Here is a 21,545-nt window from a genome sequence, read left to right as displayed (position 1 = left end):
TTTTGATCAGGAACAAAAATACCCCCTTTGAAACCCCTAAACTGATACGTGATGATGTAAAGAATGTTGTCAGCAGATGAGGCTTTGTAACGTGCATGCATGTGGGTGTCTGCGATAGATCAGTGGGCACCACACCCAGATGAGCAACCTGAATATAAGCCCATTGAAAATGGTAACAATTCCCATTTCAGGGACTAAACAATATGTGCACTTGACCACTAATTTGTCATCTTTCATAGCCCTTACTTGAGGTCTTATGTAAAGGCTAAATTGCCGCCTGGACTGTTTGCGTGGTGTCCAGCAGACTGGGATCCTCATGACTGACAAGGGTTTCAAGGTACTGCAACACTCTGAAGAATAAATACCACTTATTAATTTGGCATCTGAAGAAAAACAAGTTTCTTTTCTCTGCACAGCAACCTATGATTTCTTTTTATGGGGAGGGATGTGTGTACTTGTCAGTACACTGCAAACACTGCAGTTTTCAAAGTCCTGGCTGAGCCAGCGCTGCACCTCTCTCATGAAGGAGGTCATTCACTGCCACATGAGTGACAGCCTTTCAGTAGGATTTGCCACCTTGTAATGTAAACTCTCTGAACTCAAGCATCCAAAAAAAAAGCATCATACACCCATGCTAACTGTGAAACTCAAAGTGCAAACTTGTAACACAAAATAAACCACAGCAATCCCTGTACTCCTTCTGTGGTTCTGCACCACATATGTAACTTGTTGGGGGAATATTTACTGTGGAGCAACATCCTGTCCCTGACCTGTCATAGCTTGTTCCTTCTGGGCTGTCTGCCTCTGATTCTGCAGGGGTTTTGAGCACTTGTTTTGATGAATAGATACTGCAACTATATGTGGAGGATTTGTGGTAAGAACATTAATAATTTGAATTTGTCTGTAGAAGACTACACGATTCAGTCAAGTCTGCATTCTCTCTTTCTATGGGATGCATTTAAAACAAAGCACCTCATCTCCCCCTGTTGTATCCCTGGAATTTAAAGTATGAGATCAAGCTGGTTTCCTAGTGCCACAGATTGCTTGGCGGTTTGAGCTCTAACCTGGGACATGGAGATCACACCCAGCTCCTTGTCACTGCCTTTGGAGACATCAGGTATTGCTCTTTACAATAGCATTTGACATTCAGGTAGCAACCTCTCAGGCTTTTCAAAGGGTAGATAGGCAGGTTAAACACTGACGTCTCATGGATCTCTGCAAGTGCTTCAACAGCTCAGCTGGTTCACAAAATAAATCTTCCTAAATACCTCCCTCAGTGGCTAGATTCATAAATCTCTTTGCAGGTACCTCCATTCGTCCATTCCTCACCAGTGCTGTTCCCTACTCAGGTAAAACTTTGCTTTCTCACATGGAGGTTTTCAGGATATGTTCATTAATCCGGTACTCACATGCTGTTGGAATAGGGAACAAGCCAGTTTTTCAGATGATATAGCCAAAAGGAAACTTTTATGTATCAAAATACACTGAAAGATTCTTGCTCCTGGGGAAAGGCTTCTTTTCTCTAAAACCCTCTGCGTTTCTTGATGTTCATAGGTGGTGTGCAAGAGCCAGGGCTGGAAAGGAAGAACGCAGAACATCAGGAAGCAGCAGCAGCAGACAGATGTTACTTGCTTCTGCCATGGAAGGATGGATTGGCCTTGCAGCTGATGAAGATACTGAAAGCAGGAGGTAACAAGGGTAATGGGTAGGAAGAGATGAGAGAGGACAAAATGAAAGTTTGGGCTGCATTTGTGCTGCAGATTAGCAGTGGCTTGGCAGCGCATAGTGGAAAGAGGTCTGGGTCCATCACAATGTTGGCATGCTGCAGAAATGCTGATTTAGTTTTGCCTTCTTATGTCCTGTATTACTGTAGGATAAATGACTCCAAGGATGAGCCACATCATCTGCCACCTTCACAGTCTTGGAGAGTGATTCAGCTCTGGAGCTCTGCTCCATTCTGCTGTGTCCATGGGAGCAGTTGCCTATTCCCTTTTTGCTTTATCAGACTGCTGCCACATGGCCCCAGCCAGCAGAGGTGCAGTTCAGGGGATTTCTAGAGACTCTGGTTGCCATGGGAAGTATTTTTTTCCCCTATAGGTCAGATAGTAAATTGTACTGTAATGAGAGAATTGACAGAAATTAACCATTTTTTTTCTTTTCAGTACTTCTTTTTGCCTTTACACTCTCATTGTCTCATTAAAATATTCTATCTCTAATAAATCTGTGGGTGAGTTCCCATCTAGCCTATGTCCTGATATGATCCAGTCCTGCTCCATATATATCTTGGGAGCACGTTCTTAGAGCTTGCAGCTATTGAATAATAAGCATGCAACAAGAACAACATCACCTGTTTGTATATTTATGTGCCTGCCACTATAAGATAGCAGTTCCCACAGGTGAAGCCAGGGTTGTGAAACAGAGGTGCTAATTGTGCTGATGTCAGATAGCAGAAAACTTGACTTTTACGTTTCCCACCTGTTTTCAACCAGCAATTTAATGTTACTGCAGTGAGTTGAGGGGATGATGCCAAGTGTGGGGCTTAATGTGTCTGGATGCGTTTTAAAATTTTGTTCTTATTAGCTAATTCCAACAGTTTCTTTGCTTATCGCGTGTTAACAAAATGCATTTCTTCTGTGCCTTTTAAACAAAACCCTATTTCACTAGTGGAATAGCTTCTGCTAACTTTTCCTGTTTCAGATTGACAACATGGAAAAAATGGGTAATGATTCTGCTTTTTCAATGCACTCTTTTTTGGTTGTCTACAGATTAGGTGAAATCTAGTTTCCTAAACATGTCCCTATTTCTATGTTCAGCTACTATGAAGATGCAAGGCATCTTAAAGAGCTACTGAGAAAGAGGAGGTTATTTCACTGATTGAGTTTTTTGTATAGCACTGAAACAGGGATTTCTTTAAGTACATGCATCACTTATCTATTTAAATATTATGATGCTAAAGGATATGAAATTGCATATCTCAGCCTTCCAGGATTCAGCTGTGTTATGCTAACTTTTAAAATATTTAAGGAAGGCACCCAAATGAGGAACATTTTAAACAAACTCTAAACCAAAGCCAAACAAAAACCCCCAACTCTTCAGGGACAAGGCATGAACATAATGCAGGCTTCTTTGGTATCATGTGTCTTGTGACTCACAACTTACACCATTTGAGACCCAATGTCAAATATTGACGTGTGGTGGGGGAGAGGTAAGTGCATGAGGCATTCCTAAATGAAAAAGCAGTTCAGGCATTTCCATGTGGTTAGTGTGCAGGCTTGCTTTTTAAATTATAGGTAAATTTAGCAGTTCAGGATTCAAAATGCTCTAAAACAAGATTCTTGTTTCAATCTATTGCATTCTGGACCAGTAGGAAGAGAGAAACTCCAGTCTGGGGATCCAAATATGCAGTAGTGTTTTGATGATGTCCATAATCCCATATTCATTAAAATAAACAACAAAACCCCAAACCAAAATCCAACCAAAACAAACCTGCTTCTAATTAATCCATTTTTATCTTATTCAAGCTCTGATTTCCTGAGCACAATTGGGCTGAGATGACAGAAATCCATTGATAACATATCCCATATAGGGCACTTCCTGCACCTAGGCACGAAATTAGTTTGTAATATTGGTCACATGAACCTCAAATCTTGGTCTATGTTTGGCCTCAAAGACATTTTCTGCCTACTTGGAATGCCAACCACCATCATTTGGTTGTGCTAATTAAATTGTTCTGTAATATCCTATGAAGTAATCCACATTTAGGACAGGTCAAAGTAAGAGACTTTAGAAGGATCCAACCCAGATGCACCAGTGCTGATCAGAGTGGAGGGCACGGTAGGATGTCAAAGAGGATTTCTTGTACCCCTGTGTCTCATAATTTTTTTTGACACAGTAATTAGTAGAAAAAAAAGAAATCTTTCCTGATCTGTAATTTTTCCTTCCCAACATGTTTCTGAGAAACATCAGACATTTGGTGCTGTGCTTTTAGAGAGGGGTGAAAGGAGTGACTACTTTAACTGGGTTTTAATGCCTCCAGACCTCCCTGAATGACTTGTCTGGAAATGCAGTGCCAGCTACCCAAAGCCTGTTGACTTGGCGTTCACCTTCCTAAAGGGTTTTTTTTTTTTCAATCCATTTTACCCATCTGAAAGCTGGAATAGGCCTAAGGTGAAGATCTGTGGCCCTTGCTGTCATGAGGAAGGACTGGGTCTCTTGAGAAGAGCTGCTTTTCCTTCTGTCTCCTTGTCTGGATCCAGAGGTATCTTTGGAGGTACGCCCACCAGCAGCTCTTTTCCTAGACCAGAAGGGGCAGTGCACATCATCCCTAAGTTAGAACTATAGAATCATTTAGGTTGGAAAATACCTTTAAGTTCATCAAGTCCAGCTGTTACCCCAGGACTGCCAAGACCACCACTAAACTAAGGGCTTCATCTACATGGTTTTTGAACACTTCCAAGGACAGAAATAAACCCCCTAGTGTGGCTCAGGATGGATGGGCCTAGTGACAGCTGTTTGAGCACAACTAATTGCAATTCTCTTTCCCCTCTGGTAATTTTTAATAGGAGTGTGTCTCTAGAGTAACATGTGCTAGTGAGAAGAAACATTCATGCAAAAAAAAGCAGTATTGAATTTTGAAAAAGCTTTTCAATAGGAAAAAAAAGGTGATCAGAAAAAACATCAAAAGCACAAGGCTTTTTAAGCAGTACTAAAATGCAAAGCTTCCTCAAGTTTGAAACATCTTAATTCTATCATGCAGAGCATCAGTAAAGGTGAGGAGATACCCCTCAGGTACACTTTTCAAGCTCTATGATTGCAGTTAAACTGCAGCTGTATTACTACCAGAGATATTTTTCACCTTTTAAAATTTGTTAGCTGTATTCTTTAGGAGCACCAATAACTGCTGCTTTATCTGGCTTGCAAATATAACTGCAGTGCTAGGCTGCTTGTGAAAGCTGTCGTTTTTCTTAAACTTCCCTGTGGAAACTTTTGCAGGACTGCTGTAATTCTTTCACTCCAAAAGCAAGATACTGAGTTTCAGTGAGATAGATCAGTCAAAATGATCATCACTGCTCATCTGATTTCATGTATGATTCATATATAATTATGTATATTAACCACGCTGTATCCACTGTAACTACTGCCATAGGGTCAGCTGGTAATATGGTATTAATGACAGGACTCTAAACACAATTTGTTTGTTGTTACAGTCATCATACTCTACAGGTTCAGTGATGCTTCTATGGCATAGGTCATGGTTAGGAGTGTGCTAGGACTATTTTTCTCTTTTCATTTCCTCCCGTAAAGATGATTCACTTTTTTCCTGTGTTTTCAGGTTTGAATCTTCTCAAGCCTCATGATGGCCCTCAAAAGAGAAATTCAAACAAGGTTTGTGTGTGTGTCTATTTTGTTGGGAAATGCTTCGTTTTTAGGCAGCCAAGCAGAAAAGAAACCCCAGGAGACACTGCCTGATTAACAAGTGTGTGGGGGCTGCCAGTGAGCTCTGCAAGGTTGAAAGCAAACTTGGTGTAACCGTTGGCACTTGTTCCACATAGGAATAGTAAGTCCATTTTTATGCGCTTCCTGATGCTTGCTCTGTGGTTGCGAGCTGATAGAAAGCAATGCTTTAACTTCCTGAATCCTCTAAATAAAGCATCCTTTCTATATAGATGTTGTCAAAAAAGGGCACATTGTACTTTCTGCTTTGGTCAAGTTTTTGTATTTGTCTCTTTGAATGAACAACTTTGGTCGTTGAACAGTTGGAAACTTATTTGACAAGACTTGAATGTATCGCAAGGAAAAATATCTTCACTTGAATGGCTTGGAGCTGCTCTTCGAAGTTTATTTACATAGCTGTCATATTGTGCTACAGTTTGAAGGGCATCCAGGCTTCCTCTTTAGTCTAAACTTCTTTTACTTAAATAATGAATTCACAAATATAGTCAATTTTCATTATTTCTGTTTGTTTGTTTCAAGAGAATATTGCAGCAAACCAATGGTTATTTAAATACTTGAATTAGTACATATATTAGCTCTTAAAATTCAGATGTAGCAAGTCAGCCAGTCCCTGTCCATGCTCGCGTGCCATACCATGAGCAAATGTGCCTGGGTAGTGAGGATGCAAAGCTCATACCTGTGCCCTAGTGGAAACCCTGCAAAAGGTCACTTGTGAGAGTGGTTCACTTTCAGGGCCACCTCTGATGTTGAGAAATGTTTCTCTCCAACAGCAAGTCCTTTATAAAACAGGGTGTCACACATGGAGCTGTCACACATGGAGCTAGAATTTTTTGTTCCTACTAAGCCGTGTTGAATAAAGTGGGTAGGCCAGCACTAAGTGCTCCATATTCTGGTTTTCTCATTCTCAATCAAATAATGACTCATATTTTGTATGATTCACTACACTCCTGTCTGATTATGTTACTAAATAACATTTATCTCTGTCAGGCCTCTTTTTCTCCAGGGTATTCTGCTTTTCTTTTTAACCAGATGCTTTATATTTTGTATGGCATCAATACCAGTGTATTGTTTCAAATAACATCAGCAAAGAGTTAACTCCCATGAGAGGAAAAAGGCAAAATGAGTCCCCACAGCTAGCTATCCATCAAGAAATCATCTAGTACTCTGACGTTTGCTATAGGCAAAATAAAACAAAGCGCTACCAGCAATAAATCAATTCTTGTGTGAGGGTATTGTCAAAATAAGCTGTTCTGGCATGCTCTGATCCAACTTGAAGGCCAAGTAACGCAGCCTTTTATACATCCAAGTGTTTTGAAATGCCGTTGTGCCCAAGGAAGAGCTAGGCTGTCTCAAATATTAATATCCACAAGGTAATGGGTTTCTCCAGCTTGTGCGTGAAACATCATTAGTTGCCTTTAAAAGGCAGGCCTTCCTCAAGTTAGCTTCTTAGTTGTGCCTTGCTTAAGTATATTAAAAATATTCCAGCTACAGATGGACTTTAAAATCAGAGTTGGATTTTTAAATATCAAAATGTCCAGAATAGCCTGAACTCTCTCTTCTTGTCGTGTTTTGTTTTTTTTTCTCCCATTAGAAAGATGAGAAACAAATCAAGGCTTTGCATCCAAACTTTCATATACTTGCATGCTAAAGCTCGGGGGTGCCTGCTTGGGTTTTGGCCTGGTCCCATCTATATCTATTGTGTTAAAACAGTTAAAGGCATTCTTCTCTTTTCCTCTTTTCCCTGCAGCTGGAAAGCACTATCCTCTGCTTTTGTGAAAACAAACATCAATGCTGCCTGTTGTATAAGCCTCTAAGCGGTCCAGCTTGCTTCCGCTGAAGTGGCCTATATATCTGTAACTTCATGCCAGAGGTAGGTTGTGTAGATGTTGGGATTAAAGTCTTTCCAATCAGTTTTCAAATCCATAAAGAATTCAACTTCTGTCAGAGCCTTCCCTGTTTAGACAAGATGAGCAGGAAATTCTGACATCTTCCTAAGAAGTGAGGGGTGGAAAAGGAGCAAGAATATAATGACATCAGCCTATTTACTTAGAATCATAGAATAGTTAGGGTTGGAAAGGACCTTGAGATCATCTAGTTCCAATTCCCCTGCCATGGGCAGTGACATTTCCCACTAAACCATGCCACCCAAGGCCTCATCCAACCTGGCCTTGAACACCCCCAGGGATGGAGCATTCACAACCTCCCTGGGCAACCCATTCCAGTGCCTCACCACCCTCACAGTAAAGAATTTCTTCCTTATATCCAGTCTAAACTTCCCATGTTTAAGTTTGTACCCGTTACCCCTTGTCCAATCACTACAGTCCCTGATGAGTAGTCCCTCCGCAGCATCCCTGTAGCCCCCCTTCAGATACTGGAAGGCTGCTATGAGGTCTAACTTACTCGGTAAGTTTCAGTCTGAGGTCACGCTAATATTGTGTATTTTCACATCTAAATGGGATGCCCACTGCAGCATTGGGTTGTTTCTGTTGACCTTTCTGGATGAACTGCTTCTCTTCTGTCCCTCAGCAATAGAATGAACATCAAAACGTAGGATGTAGAGATCATGGTAAAATTTCCATGTATTAAAATACTGCCAAATACTTTTATATAGAGATCTAATCTTAGAATGCCACTGCAGGCATCACTAGAAATATTTTATTCCTTGAAAATAAGTCATAGATTAGAAACAAATGTTGAGTAAGAAAGACTTCTTCACTTTTACAACGTACAGAGTACTGTGTGTGCTGGGGCAGCCTGTCAGCACTAGCTGATGATTTTTGCATCTGGGTTCTGTTTCATGGTGAAGCCTGTGTTCCTAGCTTTGGAGCAAAAGATTACCAGAGATAACTGATGGAAAACATATTCCAGTTATTGACTAAGCAGCCTCACCTTCACCCTGCAGCTAATTGCGAGGTTAAAAGCTATAGTAAAAATATCCATATTTATCAACCATTTAGTTTATTTATGCTCCAGATAAATGAAACAATATTCCATTACCATCTCTGACCATGCTCTATTTTTTTCTACGTAGAGGTGTTATGACAAAATCTTTCATTTTAATTAAATTTTTCCAGATGCTATCTTCATAAAATGAGCACTCAGAGAGGCATGATGATTATTTTTAATAGAAGAGAGTTAATGCTTGTTAAAAATGGTAGAGGAGCATTTGTCACTGCTTAAGATTTCTGTCTGCAAGGAGAGAATCGGCAGGGTTCCTCAGATCTGCTTTTTCAGGGTGATCTTTGCACCAGTTTAAGACCTGGTCTACAATGGTGGGTAAGTGCTTCCTTATTTTCAGTGTACAAAATATCTGGTGACTTCAGTGATTGTTGGAGTGTTTCAATGAGGCAGGTTTAAAATTAAGCATTTGCTTAAATACTTGACTCCCTTGGGGTTTGACCTTCACTTTTTTTTCCCCAAAGATGCTGATTTTATGTAACTTATTTCTAGTTAATAGTCACTGCTGCTCGGAACTGGATTCAGATTTCCAGTTCATTTCATATATATCACTAGAGAGCTATGAGGTGGTAACAGCTTTCAGCTGCTGGCATGCTCCAGCCTGAGCCAAGATGAACAAGCCTGGAAATGAGGGAGAATGAAGCCAGTGCCTTGATTTCCTTGAGGGGGAAAAGAGTCAAAGACAACTGCAAGTGTAGGGCTCCTATCAGTTCAAGCTTTGCCACAGCAAGCAAATGCTAAATATTTTCTAAAGTGACCTGAATTAACCTTCTTGTAATGCCAAATCACGCGGGCCCATTTCAGTTGCCCACATGCAGGCAGCTCTGTCAAGGGCATGGCAGTCTTGCTTCCCTGCTGAAAGCCTACAGGGATGTCTCTAGTATCAAAGGACAGTTCAAATGGCCCCAATAACCTATGTTTAGGCAACAGAATTGAACCTTCCCAGCTGGGAATAGTCCCAAATGGGGATTTGCTCCCAGGCATACGAAGGACAGGCAAACTTGCTGCTGGGCCAAGTTCCGAAGTCCGTCCTCAGGAAAACTCCCACTGATCTAAGGAGTGCCAGAGTTTCCTTTACTGCTGGGAAACATGAAACCTCTATGGCTGAAGTATCTTAATTAGGCCGTTAAAGCCTGGTGTAAAACAGCTGAGATACAGGGTCAGGAGGGTGAAGGACATTGTCAACGGATTGTAAAGCCTCTGCTGCTCGGCACCAGGTTCAAACTGTCCAGAACCAGAATTTCATGGAATAAAAACACCTGACCCCTCTGTGGTGATGCTGGGGAGGGCTTTGGATCAATGCTCTTTGCTTTGGTCAGCACGTGGGCAGGAAGCCTTTGCTTCTCTCACCCTTTGGTGCCATGTGCAGCGCTGACTTTCGGTTTCTAATTCTGGTAGGTTTTAATTTAGTCCAACTTTGGGATTGAATATGTGTGTCCTGGGCAGTATGAAACGCCTCATCTTTGGCTCTCTGTGCAGGGGCTGGTTCCAGAACAAGAACTCTGGCACTTGCGCTCTCCCCATGTCATTTCCAGAAATGTTCTAAACAATCGTGTGGTTACTCCAGGAGGCTGAATTGGAAGAATGTGGCCAAGTGTCAGATCTAGAGCCCGTGTGTGTACATGTGCAGAACGCAAGTGCAGATCTTTGGTGGTGTCTTTGTGCCCTGGTGGGTACAAACAAAGGGTGACATTCGAAATATTCACTGTAAAAGAGCAAAAGAGGGAATTATAGAATGGTTTAACAGGCTGCTTTTTTTTTTTTTTTTAATGTACATCTATATGGTAAGACTTTTTTTAATTATTATTTTGAAGACAGCGCTTCTCATGTCAAGAATTTATGCTCAGAAGAAATGAGATAAGGCTGGAATCTGTAAATGTGGGAAATGAAATGCAAGTGTGAGCCCCTCAGCTTGTTACTCACCTCCACCACTGCACATTCCTGCAAACAGATTTATATTCTTATCATTTGACAGCTGGTATTGATCAGGCCTTAGACCTGGGTGAGCTGTTTTTTCTTTATTTTAAATCCGAACAATCTGTTGGAGAAGTACACTGGGTGACCAGCAATAGTCTGAGTTTGCTTGTAACCAGGGTCAGTTGTCTCAGGGAGGTGAACTACAGCCAAAAATCAGAAAAAGTAGAAATATTTCGATTCCTAAAACTGTTGGTAGAAATCACCTCTTTGTTTGAAGAATTCATGGTGGTTTTTAAGAACAAGAATCCAGCACTGGTGATAGCCTTTCCTTAGAACACTTCCAGCCACTGACTGGATGTCAGGGGGCTGGTACTCCTTTCTGGGCAGGAATCTGACGCTATGTGTCACAGCACAGCCCCGTGTAAGCCTCTGGCTACTGAAGCTACAGCCTTATGTAGCGCCTCTGTGTCTGCAGGGCCTTATCTTTGCTGGCGAAGGGAGTGCTGAAAGTCCACCCCTCTGGGGATCGTGGTGAGGTTGCAGTGTCCCCTCTTTCCTCAGCAGAAAACTCTTGCAGAGTGTACAATCTTCTCGTTCGAGGGTATTTTTTCATTAAACTAGTGGCAGTTTTCTGACGGGAATGTGCGCTGTGGGAATTCCTGCACAGGGCTGCAGCACAGCTAACTTCTGATTTAAAAATAAATAAATAAAGGATTGGTGCTTGCTACAAGTTTGTAAGCCATAAAGCAGAGGGCGACAGGGGGTGGTGATTAAGCACAGGGCCACTGTGCCCTCCCGGTGGAGGCGGTGGCAATGTGGAAGGGACACCCAACCACCCCACCTCTCCAACTCCTGGGGCTCCCCGCTCTGCGCCCCCATACCGCTGCCTCCCTCCCTCAAGGACGGCCTGAACCGTGCGGACCCTACGGGTTCCCGACCCCCTGCCCGGGGTGTCCTTGGCGGGGCGGTCCCGGGAGGCGGAGGCGGGCGGCCGCGGGGGGCGGAGGCGCAGGAGGCGGTGCGGCGACCGGGCCGAGCCGAGCCGAGCCGTGCCGTGCCGTGCCGTGCCGTGGCGGTCCGCGAAGGGCAGCGGGGCCGCGCTCATGTGCCACCGCGGCATCCGTCTTGTAAAGCCACTGGGGCCGCGCTGAGCGCCCGGCGCGACCGCGCCCCGTCTGCGTCTGGATCGGTTTTAGTTTGTTTTATTTTTATTTCTTTTAATTTTTTTTTAAGGGGAGGAGTGAGAAATCCAGCAAAAAATGAGCCAAAATGAGTGAGAAAATGTCCAGCTTTCTGTACATCGGGGACATCGTGTCCCTGTACGCGGAGGGCTCTGTCAATGGGTTCATCAGCACGCTGGGGTGAGTGTGAGGGACCGGGGGGAGCCGTGCCCGCTGAGGAGTGGCGGGGACCCACGGGCAGAGCCGGCTGTAGCACAGGAAGCGGCCGGCAGCGCGCTGCCGCCGCCACCGCGGCGGCGGAGAGGGGGAAAGAAAGTAGGAAGTGATGAGCGGGGAGGAAAGCGGAGAAGTTCTCGCACAGGCCCGGGGCTGCGGGGCCGGGAGGGTGGCGGTGCCCGGCGTGGGTCCGGCCGCGCTCCCCGCTTGGCTTCTGTCGGGGCTGCACCTCCGGGCCAGCCAGAACCGGAGTACCCAAACGCCAGGACCCGCTCTGTACAAGTAACCCTGTGCTGCGCCCAAATGAGTTTATATAGTCGTTATTTGTAGCCAAAGACCTCGGTGTTTCTTTTTTTTTGAGGGGAGTGCGTGTGTATGCATGCTTAATTTTATTGCACGTCTGAGGTGACGTTTTTGATGAAGAATGAGGGACAAAAGCTTTCCTGTCTTGCTCATTGCCATAATCAGCTCGTTAAATGTCCATCCATTTGCTTCTGGTTTGCATTTGACTGAAGTCTTTACCTGCAGTGGTTAACGATCAGATGTTTATAATCTGATATTTAATTTCATGGGGGTGCTGCTTCTGCAAGCTCTTCCATCTCTTTGCAGAGTGAAGAGATGTAGTTCAGCTGTGGCTGCTTCACTGAACTTGAGGGTGTTTTTTTTTTTTATATTAACGTTGATAGCTTTAAATCACTTTCTTGGAATCCAGGACAGAAAACCACAGTGAATGATGATAGGAATACACCAATATCTTCAAACTACCAAGTAGTTTGGTTGTAGTGATACATCCTGATGGTGCAGTGGTTCCCTCTGATGTTCCTACCAGAGTGGCAGTAGATTCAGTTAGTTGGTGGTGTGTCCTAACTAAGCACATCCTTAAACCTTTCTCAATGGAAACGTCTGTACTGTATGATTTGTGGTGATACCATTGACAAGGCAGCTCAAGCTGTAGTTAAATATCAGTGTCTTTTGGTGTTTAAACATTAGTGGTACCTTCAGAATACAGTTGAACTTGCTAAGGCTGATCTGCTACTAATAAACATGTGCCTGGGTATCATTCCTGTATGTCATATTAGCCTCCCTGTGTCCTGAGATCTCTTCAGGGGAGGACTTTAGAGTGAAGAAAAAGAGCAGTATTAAATTGTCAACAACAAATTGAGTTACTTGATGTGGTACTTTTACTGGAAAAGAGCTGGTGTTCGAGGTCCCTTATATTTTTTTTTATCTTATTATTACTTCCTGTCCTTGCTGTTCACTTATTTCATCTGTTGACAAGTATTTTTCCATGATTTGTTCCTCTGTTAATTTTGCGCCTCCTCTATCAGCAATTCTATTTTGTCTCACATCTCCTTTTGTTTTGCTGACTCTTGTAATTTTAAATCCTGTCTGAAAATGTTTGCTTTCTGCAACTGTTAATAACTGGATATTGCTTCTTATTCTTGTAACCCCAGTGTTTCTATTTCGTTGGCATAACTTATTGATGAATTGTTTGGTTTCATTGTTCTGTCTCATTGCTGTGTTCTGTTATCTGAGGAAAGCTAAATTTGCCATACTTTCCACTTTTCGTTGTGTTGAGAAATGTTCCTCATTTCTGCGAACACCTGCTCATCTACACTCATAGACGTTTCTGCTGTGACTGATGCTTGTACAACTGTGTGTTGCCTGAATGAATGTTGGCATTTCCGTGTTGCTGGCCCTCTCCTCATCCCTTGGAGTTAAGGCAGGACATTTACCCCTGGTTCTGTAGATAGGAAGCCAAGATAAAAGCTTGCCTAAGGCACCTTGGAACTCTTTACCAGAAGAAATAATTGAACTCAAGCCAACACCCTAAGGAGACTACCCAGGATCTCTTTTGGCCAGCTAACCCAGCCTAAGAAAACCACTGGGGATGAAACTGGACTCCTGTGTGTATCTCTCCTTTGGCAGGCCAGGAGTTCAAGAATGCTGATGTACTTCTGTTAGCTTTTCAGTGCAGGTTTTTTTGAGCCCTGCCCCCTGGCAATGGTAAAGGCAGCTGCAGAGCCAGGAGGCTGGAGTTGACAACCTGAATGAAGGCCTTAAAGGAAAGGTGAAGTGGAAAACTCTAATGTCTGCTAGATGGGAATGCTGACCTCTCTGCTGGTGGTACAAGAGCTTGGACTGAAATATAAAGTTGTGATGCCAAGTCATATTGTCTGTGCCAGCTATTGCCATTACTGCCTTTGGACCTGTTGCAGCAACGTAGGAGGCAGAAAAAGCAGCTGTACGTTCAGGGAAAAAGTTTACCCAGCTGCACATCTGGCATGCAACCATTGCTAAACTCCTGCATCTTCTGTGTTCCTGCAGGTCCTCTGTTTGCAAACACCTGACAAGAGGGGGCCTTGTCTTCCAGAGGTGCCTCTTGTTGGTAAGGACAAAATGGTTTAGGAGCAGGAATGATTGCTGGCTCACTTTATTTGACTTGATGTGGGTCCTTGTTCTATTGCTCAGGGTTTTGAAGATGCTGGGCAAACTATCTTGTCACTTAAACTATCGAGTCCATCAGGTAGTTTCGTGCAAGAGCTTGAAATCTAGCTCAGGTCTAGTGACTCTGCAGCAGGGAGAGAGTCCTGTTTATTTTAAGCTGTCAAAGGCTAATTGTTTCTTAAACAAAGCATGAGCGAGGCCATTCTATAAATAAGATAAAAAAGTTCATAGCACCTCTCCTGGCGGGGGAGGCCTCTTACGTCAGCGGACCTTACTCCTTGAAGAACCAGCTCAACAGATTAGTTTTGAGGGAGAATCCTAAGCAAAAGCTATTTTATGAGTTTATATTATAAATATGAGAATATTTTTTGCTCCCTTGCTGGTGCAGAAGTTTTCACATGCTCAGTTTTCCCAGGAAATTTTGAGCCCGGAGTAAGATGCAGCCGAGCTATTCAGATCGAGTGTAGGGTCAGCTTAATATCTACTATAGCCTTGAGCGTGGAAATCTTCTTCTCATGCAGTTTAGAGGGTCCTAACCTTCTTGTTTAGGATGTGGGGGATCTGTGCCTCTTGGCCCTGTGTCCAGGTGAGGGTGCTGAGTGGTGCCAGGTGAAGGCAGGAGTGCCTTTCCATGCCTTCTACAAAAAGGGTTTGAGAATCACTGGAACCATGAGATTGTGTAAACAGGACCCAAAAGGCTGGGGCACTTCTTTCAGCTGAAAGTAACCTGTGCTCCTGTCCTTGTCTCCAGACTGCTTCTTTACTATAAATAGCTGTTGGATGTTAGCGTGAGGACTCTGCTTTCAGATTTGATCCCTCTTAGTCAGAAGAGGAAACTGAACCTCTCTTCCGCATCTAGTGGGGCTAGCACTGTAGTGCGGGATGGGGGCATGGGCAAGGAGGTCAGGCAGCACTGCTCCAAATTCTTCCTCCTGTATCCATCTGATGATGTGCAGCTTGGCTTTTCCAACCTCAGTGCTCTCTGGGCTCCCCTTTCCCCCCTTTTTTTTTAAAAAAAAGGAGTATGCTTTTGAATGTATAAACTGACAGTGGCAATTTAGTACAGAAAGGGAAAAGTTTGGGAGAAGGAATTTGCACCTATGGTTGTAATGTGGTACTGGATTATTGAATTGTGCTAATAATGTGGGTGTTTTCCCACCTGATTTTTAAGGTTTTAGTGTGTTTTAGCTTTTGCACAGTTGGAGACTTTATGCCCCAAAGGAGATACGTGGCAGAGCTAGGCAATGAATCCAGGTACCTTAAGTTGTCCTAGACCAGTGTCTGAACCTCAAGACCACCTTCCCCATTATTTTAGCTGCGAATGCTGGTAACTATGCATGCTGGGAATTAGAGCTGCTATTAATCACCAGTCAGTACAGTGAGGGGGAGAAAAGTATTCTTAGTTGGAGAGATGGAACAAAAAGTAAGTAATGGCAATAGCCAGCATCAGCTGTAGGAAAATTTGACAACGGGCCTGTTAGTCACCATCAGTAGCTGCATTCCTGTCTCACCTCCGTAAATACGCTTCTGTGCCGTAGCAGTGAGAAACCTCATGGAACATAATTAATGGAGCATGCAGCAGGAGCTGCCTGCTAGGTAATGTATGACCGTGGATGACGAGAGGTGCTGAGACTTTCTTGTAATTAGCAGCAAAAAGTGTGTTGTGGAGTATTTGGACTTATTTTCTCGAGTTTAATGTTGATTTTTCTGGAACAACTTCTGTTAATTTGAGGAAGCGCTTGCCAGAACTTTCTGATTTGAAATGAATATCAGTTTTATTCAGGCTTCTTCCCTGGGCTTTTGTGCATTAGTTATCTTATTTGACTTCACACAGATTGAGTCAGTCATGCTTTGTGAAAAGACAGGATTAAGCAGAAAGTGCTTATAGAACAGTATAAATCAAAACATTCTGAATACAGCAAAGGCTAAAATGTCATCGTGGTGGCCTCAGAATGGTGCTGAGAAGAAAGATGTAGTGATTGATGATGCTTACAACACACCAATGTAGTATATTCATCAGTGTGCTTATTCTTTTTACCCTTCTCTCCTACTGTCTGAAAATGTAAGCTATGGTTAAGGAGCAGAGTGTGTGTCCTTTAATTAATATCCAATTTTTTTTGTCTTGTGCCAGATGACAAAACTTAATTAGTCAGAAACAATAAAAAGCCTGAAGAAAGTGAGAGTGGCATAACTAAAATTACTCATAATTGAATTCTGAGACATACAGAATCAAATAATACCTGGAAGAAGGAAGAGAAGCTGAATTTCAGCTTTCCTGTACAAGGAAAAGTACTTGTATGTTTTATTACCTAGGTACTTTAGCCTCTGGACTGACAGTGCCAATGAGATCTGACAGTTTTGATTGCGTGGTTCTTTCTTTTGTTCTTAAATACTGTAGGATTAGCATTTTCACAACTATGTTCTCTTGGTTGGCTTCCTAATGCAAACACAGTGGCGTGAATTCTGCAGCTACTTTGTATGCTAATGTACATTTTTCAGCTATATGGTGTATTTCTTTTCTGTGATCACTTTCATAAGCATAAGCTATATTATATGCATTATGAAACACCTTCATTGATCTTACAATAAGTGCCACATAAGCAGATATGTAGACGTATAAATACAGCTGTATCTTGCACACCTTGCAACTTAATACGTATATCAAAGCTTATATCCTCTGTGATTATCCACTCACATTAGCAATTAGGCACAGCTCCAGCTTTGCCATTTATAACGACCTTATTTTGATGCTTGTTGCTAGTATTCTAACAACAGTGCTGTCTTTAAATAAACAATGAGTCAAAGCTTTCCACAAAGCACCCTTATGAGAATGTGGCAAGTAATGAGCCTTGGAGGGGGTTGGTTTGTTTCAGAAGTTTTACTCACACACAAAGCACAGCTTGGGTGTGAAGGAATATAGGATTAGACTTAATTACGGAATTATGATTTATGAGACTGGGTACTAAAATGAAATATCCTTGGTTCAAAGAGCTCATTATCGAACAGAAGTAGGGAGAAAATTTGGCTTAGGGAAGGAACCACTTGATTTAATAATGTAAAAGTGGGTTTACCCATAAATTTTGTGGTAGTAATGGAAATGAGAGAGGATTCCAATTTTGAATTGAAACAAGTGGTGGCTATTACAATTTCTGTAGTTCTCAGCTGGGCTGTGGGTAATGTGGGGAGTGGTCAGGAAAGAGACAGGAGATTGTTTAACTTGCACAACTTTAAGTCTGATTTAACTTACTTTTACATAATGAGGGGATTACCTAAACAGCCTTTACATAGTTCTCAGATTCACTAGAAATCAAGGTTATCCTATATTTTAAAAGTGCTGTGGAAGAAAGAGGTAGATTAGTCTTTGCCTTCTTCAGCTTGGAACATTATCTCCTAAGAAGTGCGTGAACCTTTGCTCAGTCGAGTGTTTTACCGCATGGCGACGTGTTTGAAACCTGCTGCCCTTCACTGTTAATGGTGCAGGCTGCTGCTGCTTGGCTGAAGCCTGTGCCTGTTTGTTGGGCAATAGCACAAAGCCGGGTTCTCTGCACGTGTATTTAATGCACTTGAAAGTCTGGTTTCTGCTTGCTTTGAAAGGTCTGTTACTTCTTGTACCAAAGGGAGACTGGTGAAGTTCATGTGACTTTGATATACTTGATTAGGGATATTTATGGAAAGACTGGAGAAAGTGACATGAATGGTAGTTCAGGATTTTGCCATTTTCCTTGTCTATCTTGTTTTGTCACTTACTCAAAGATGCATATTTTAGTTATATTAAGGACATAAACCCCCTGATGACATTATTTTAAACCTTCATTTGTTATTTGTAAATCTGATTCCATCTAATTATTTGAATCAGTAGTTCCACTGCTATGTAGATGTGGAGACTTCCTGACTGATAGGTTTTGGTTTCAGCTGTACAATGATGCTAAACCCTGACTTTTTTGACTGCTTTTTGGGCAGTTTCTCCTCTCTGCTGGCACTGGGCACCAAGAGGTCCCAACCTCACCTGCAGCTGTGTGGGAGCTGAGTCCCAGTTCCCAGGATTTCCAGCTTCCTTTCCTAGTAGGCACAGGAAAGCTTCAGTTGTTCAACTGCTTTAGTTTCCATTATCTCTGGAGAAGTCAAAGTAATTACTACCTCAGTTCACTTCAAGCATGAAACAAACTTAAACCAAGAAATTACGTTCTAGCAAGGTAATGGTTTTGATTGCAAAATTGGAAACAGAGTTAGACAAGGAAATCGCTTGAGGTTTGAGAGACTATTTTGGCTGTGGTAGCCAAGAGACTGTGACAGGAGTAGTCCTGTTGCTTTAGTGCTGTTTTTCCAACTGTCTGTGTCTCTTTCTCAAATCTTTGTTTGCATTTTATTGGTTGCTGTTGAATAGAAACAAAGCATTGTCCAAAGCATGCTATTTTAAAACAGTTCTTATTTATTACTTAATAATAAAGGAAAGAGGACCCTAAAGCATTGACCAGGCTGGGCTGCATGGGGCTCTTTCTCTGTGAACTCTACCAGGGTATATGTTTCCCCTTCCGGAGCTCCTGCAGTGCTGGAAATTCTGCTCAGGTTTACCTTTTGGCTTGGCAAGTTAAGTGAATTGTCATTATAAATTTCAGGCAGGTTTTGCCATCCATGTCCATGAATGCTTTATCCCCTCTTCCTGTTGCTCAGTAGCTGGCCTTCTGTGCTTCTAGTTTAGGGGATCTTTGTGCACTAGCAAGAATGTTTTGGAGTTTGGTAACTTGAGATGTGGGCTGAAGCTGCCCCAGCCCTTTGTGGGCTTTGCAGACGCATCACATCACCTGGGTAGGATTTTCCTTGCTATTACTTCCAGTGGCTGATGAGTGACCATGAGTTGCTATAGATTGCAGAAAACAGGGAAAACAGTCTCTCTTGTCCTCTGAGTCCTCAGGTTGCTGGCCCTGGGATGATGAAGAGGAGAAGGGGGGATGGGTTCACAGAAATATGTTGATGAATGTAGGGTGAAGTGGAAGAGAAATCAGCAGATCAAGGGTGTGCAGAAAAAGGTTAAGTGTGTGTGGTGGGTCAGTAACTGATTTGCATGATTTAGAAGGTGGCACATGTTAGAAAGGAAGCAGGGCTGAAGAGGAACAGAAGATGATGGGCAGTTGTTGAGAGATGGGCAGTTCCCTGTGACAGAAAATAGCTATAAGAGGTACTGGCAAACTGCCTGATTTCTTTTCAAATTGCTTCACATGAAAGAAATCAGCTTGTCACTGCTCCTGTTTACTTTGATGTTTCAGATGCTGGAGGTCTGTGCTGAGCTCTCAAACAGTTGAATATTTGGTACATTTTTCCCCAGGGTTTTCAGTGTTGTTAAGCAAAATGCATAATAATACTGCTTTCTCCAAGAGAGTGCCTGAGTTACAAAGTTCCTCAGGAAGAAATAGCAGTTTTAAGTTTACCTATGGTATCTTATGCAATTCTTTGTGTAAAAGCACAGGAGTTCTTACTGGTGTTGGTCCCAACGTTGTTTGCAATGTATGGCTGACTTACTAAGCGCATGCAGTGCCTAATGCTTTGTAACAACTAAGGTTTTATGTAATGAATTGTGGTAGTGTGGTAATCTTCTGATATAATAAATTTTGTAGAGTTCATTTGAGATGCCCCTTTAGGTTGTTTCTGCCACATGGCATGGAGTTGAAGTTACTTGGTAGAAGGCAGCTAGAAGAGCATATCAAGTGTGGTTTTTATCATCTGACACTGTAAGTGAAGCTTACTACAGCTCTTCTCTGTACAAAGAATTAATATTAAAACAGTAATCAAGTTTTTGTTCTTTGACCTCTGGCAGATAAACATCAATGTCATTTAAAAAATCAACAAACAAACCGTGAAACAAGGCTTTTCATATGAATTTTCTATATGAATAGAAACTTGGTATGACCCAGTGCTTGGACTTCTTATCTTGATTTTCTTTTAGAGGTTTGCTTGTATTTCAAACGGCCTTTTTTCCCCCCTGCACTTGACACATGCAAGTTAATTGATGTTGCTGAGCAGCTGAAAGCAGTCAGAAGATTGGGAAAACAACTGCTTAAACTCATGGTAAGCCCCAAATTTTTGTACTTACTGCCCACAGTTAAAAGAGAGCAACCCAGTTCTTAAGGTATTTCCTCTTTTGAGTGAAAACTTGTGCTGGTATTCCTGTGTGCAGAGCAGAGGTGGGTCAAGCACCACATTCCAGGCCACCCCACATACCTGCCTGCCTGCCTGCCTCCTGAGGGTGCTTTGCATGAAAGCTGGAGGAGCAGCAGGCACAAGCCACTGAGGCCTCCCCAGCCACACCTGCAGGATGTGTTTCATTTCAGTGTGGGGAATTTTGCCTGGCTCCGGTGTGCATCTGCATCCTGATGCCTGTAGGATTTTGTATAGTTTTATAATCGTGAGCACTGTGATGTGGAAAACTAAACTAGGCAGCTTTAGAGGGCAGCTAATTTAGATGTGACCAGTATAGTTTTGTTCTGAATCTGGCAATACACGACCTTATTTGTAAAGTCCTAACTCCCAGAATTCCACGAATTATGCATATCCTCAGTTTCTCCTTCATGGCTGTGGAGAAAAGCTGGAAAACAGGAATCATTGCAAATGAAATGTGTGTAAGAAGTGCCTTGAGTTGAGTAGTAATTTTCTTCCGCTAACTTAAAATCAGAATACATGCTTTGCAGGTGGGGTGGCTAACTAAGGGTAGCTGAGTGCTGGAGACTGGAAACAGTGCTTTTCTTTTTTTTTACCTGACTTTGTTGATCTTGTTTTGAAGTTAGCTGGGCTTAGAATTCTGGTGAGCTCCCCAGTTGTTCCAGATAACTGAAACATTAGTTGGCTTTGCTTGAAGTATTCACAGTCACCTTTTCAATCTGGCTAATGTATTTTTATTGTTCAGAAACAATAAATACAGGAAACGGAAGTAATATATTGGGAAAGACTGGATGTCGGGTTTGAAACACTAAGAGCAGATCTTTGTGCAGTTATGAGTGGTGAAAAATGTTCAAATGCAAGTTCCATCCTTCCAATCAAAGAATAAAAGTTTTAAGGCTACTTAGAAGGGTTAAAAAAAATATATATCCTTCACTTAATAAAACCCCAGCAAACTGCACCAAGAGAAAAAGGTTAGCTGCGTGTTAGTGGTATTACTTTGATATCTTGGACAATTTCCAACTTGGTTAGTGCCTTTTGCTAAGGTAGACTCAATTTCAGCTGAATGCACCGTCCTCTTCTTGCTGTCTGCCATCCGTGAGCGTGCCAGTCCATAGGCTTCATTCCAGATTTGAAAAACAGGGCCCAGTGGGTTTGACTCTTCAGAGGGAACTGAAAGGTGAGGGATAAGCGGAGAGGCATGTGGAACTTCATTGTTCT

General features: G+C 42.5%; 1 protein-coding gene across 1 annotated transcript in view; it reads left to right on the top strand.

The window, feature by feature from the left end:
* Positions 1–11,062: 11,062 nt before the first annotated feature.
* Positions 11,063–21,545, top strand: part of ITPR2 (inositol 1,4,5-trisphosphate receptor type 2) — a 265,600-nt gene continuing 255,117 nt past the window's right edge. The window contains 1 exon segment of the mRNA XM_080617700.1: positions 11,063–11,690. Within this exon segment, the coding sequence (XP_080473826.1) occupies positions 11,599–11,690 (92 nt within the window). The 5' untranslated portion in view covers positions 11,063–11,598.

The sequence above is a fragment of the Psittacula echo genome (assembly GCF_963264785.1).
Source record: "Psittacula echo genome assembly, chromosome: 1".
Classification (NCBI taxonomy): domain Eukaryota; kingdom Metazoa; phylum Chordata; class Aves; order Psittaciformes; family Psittacidae; genus Psittacula; species Psittacula echo.
Note: the sequence above shows the minus strand (reverse complement) of the source record. Positions and strands in the feature narration are given on the sequence as shown.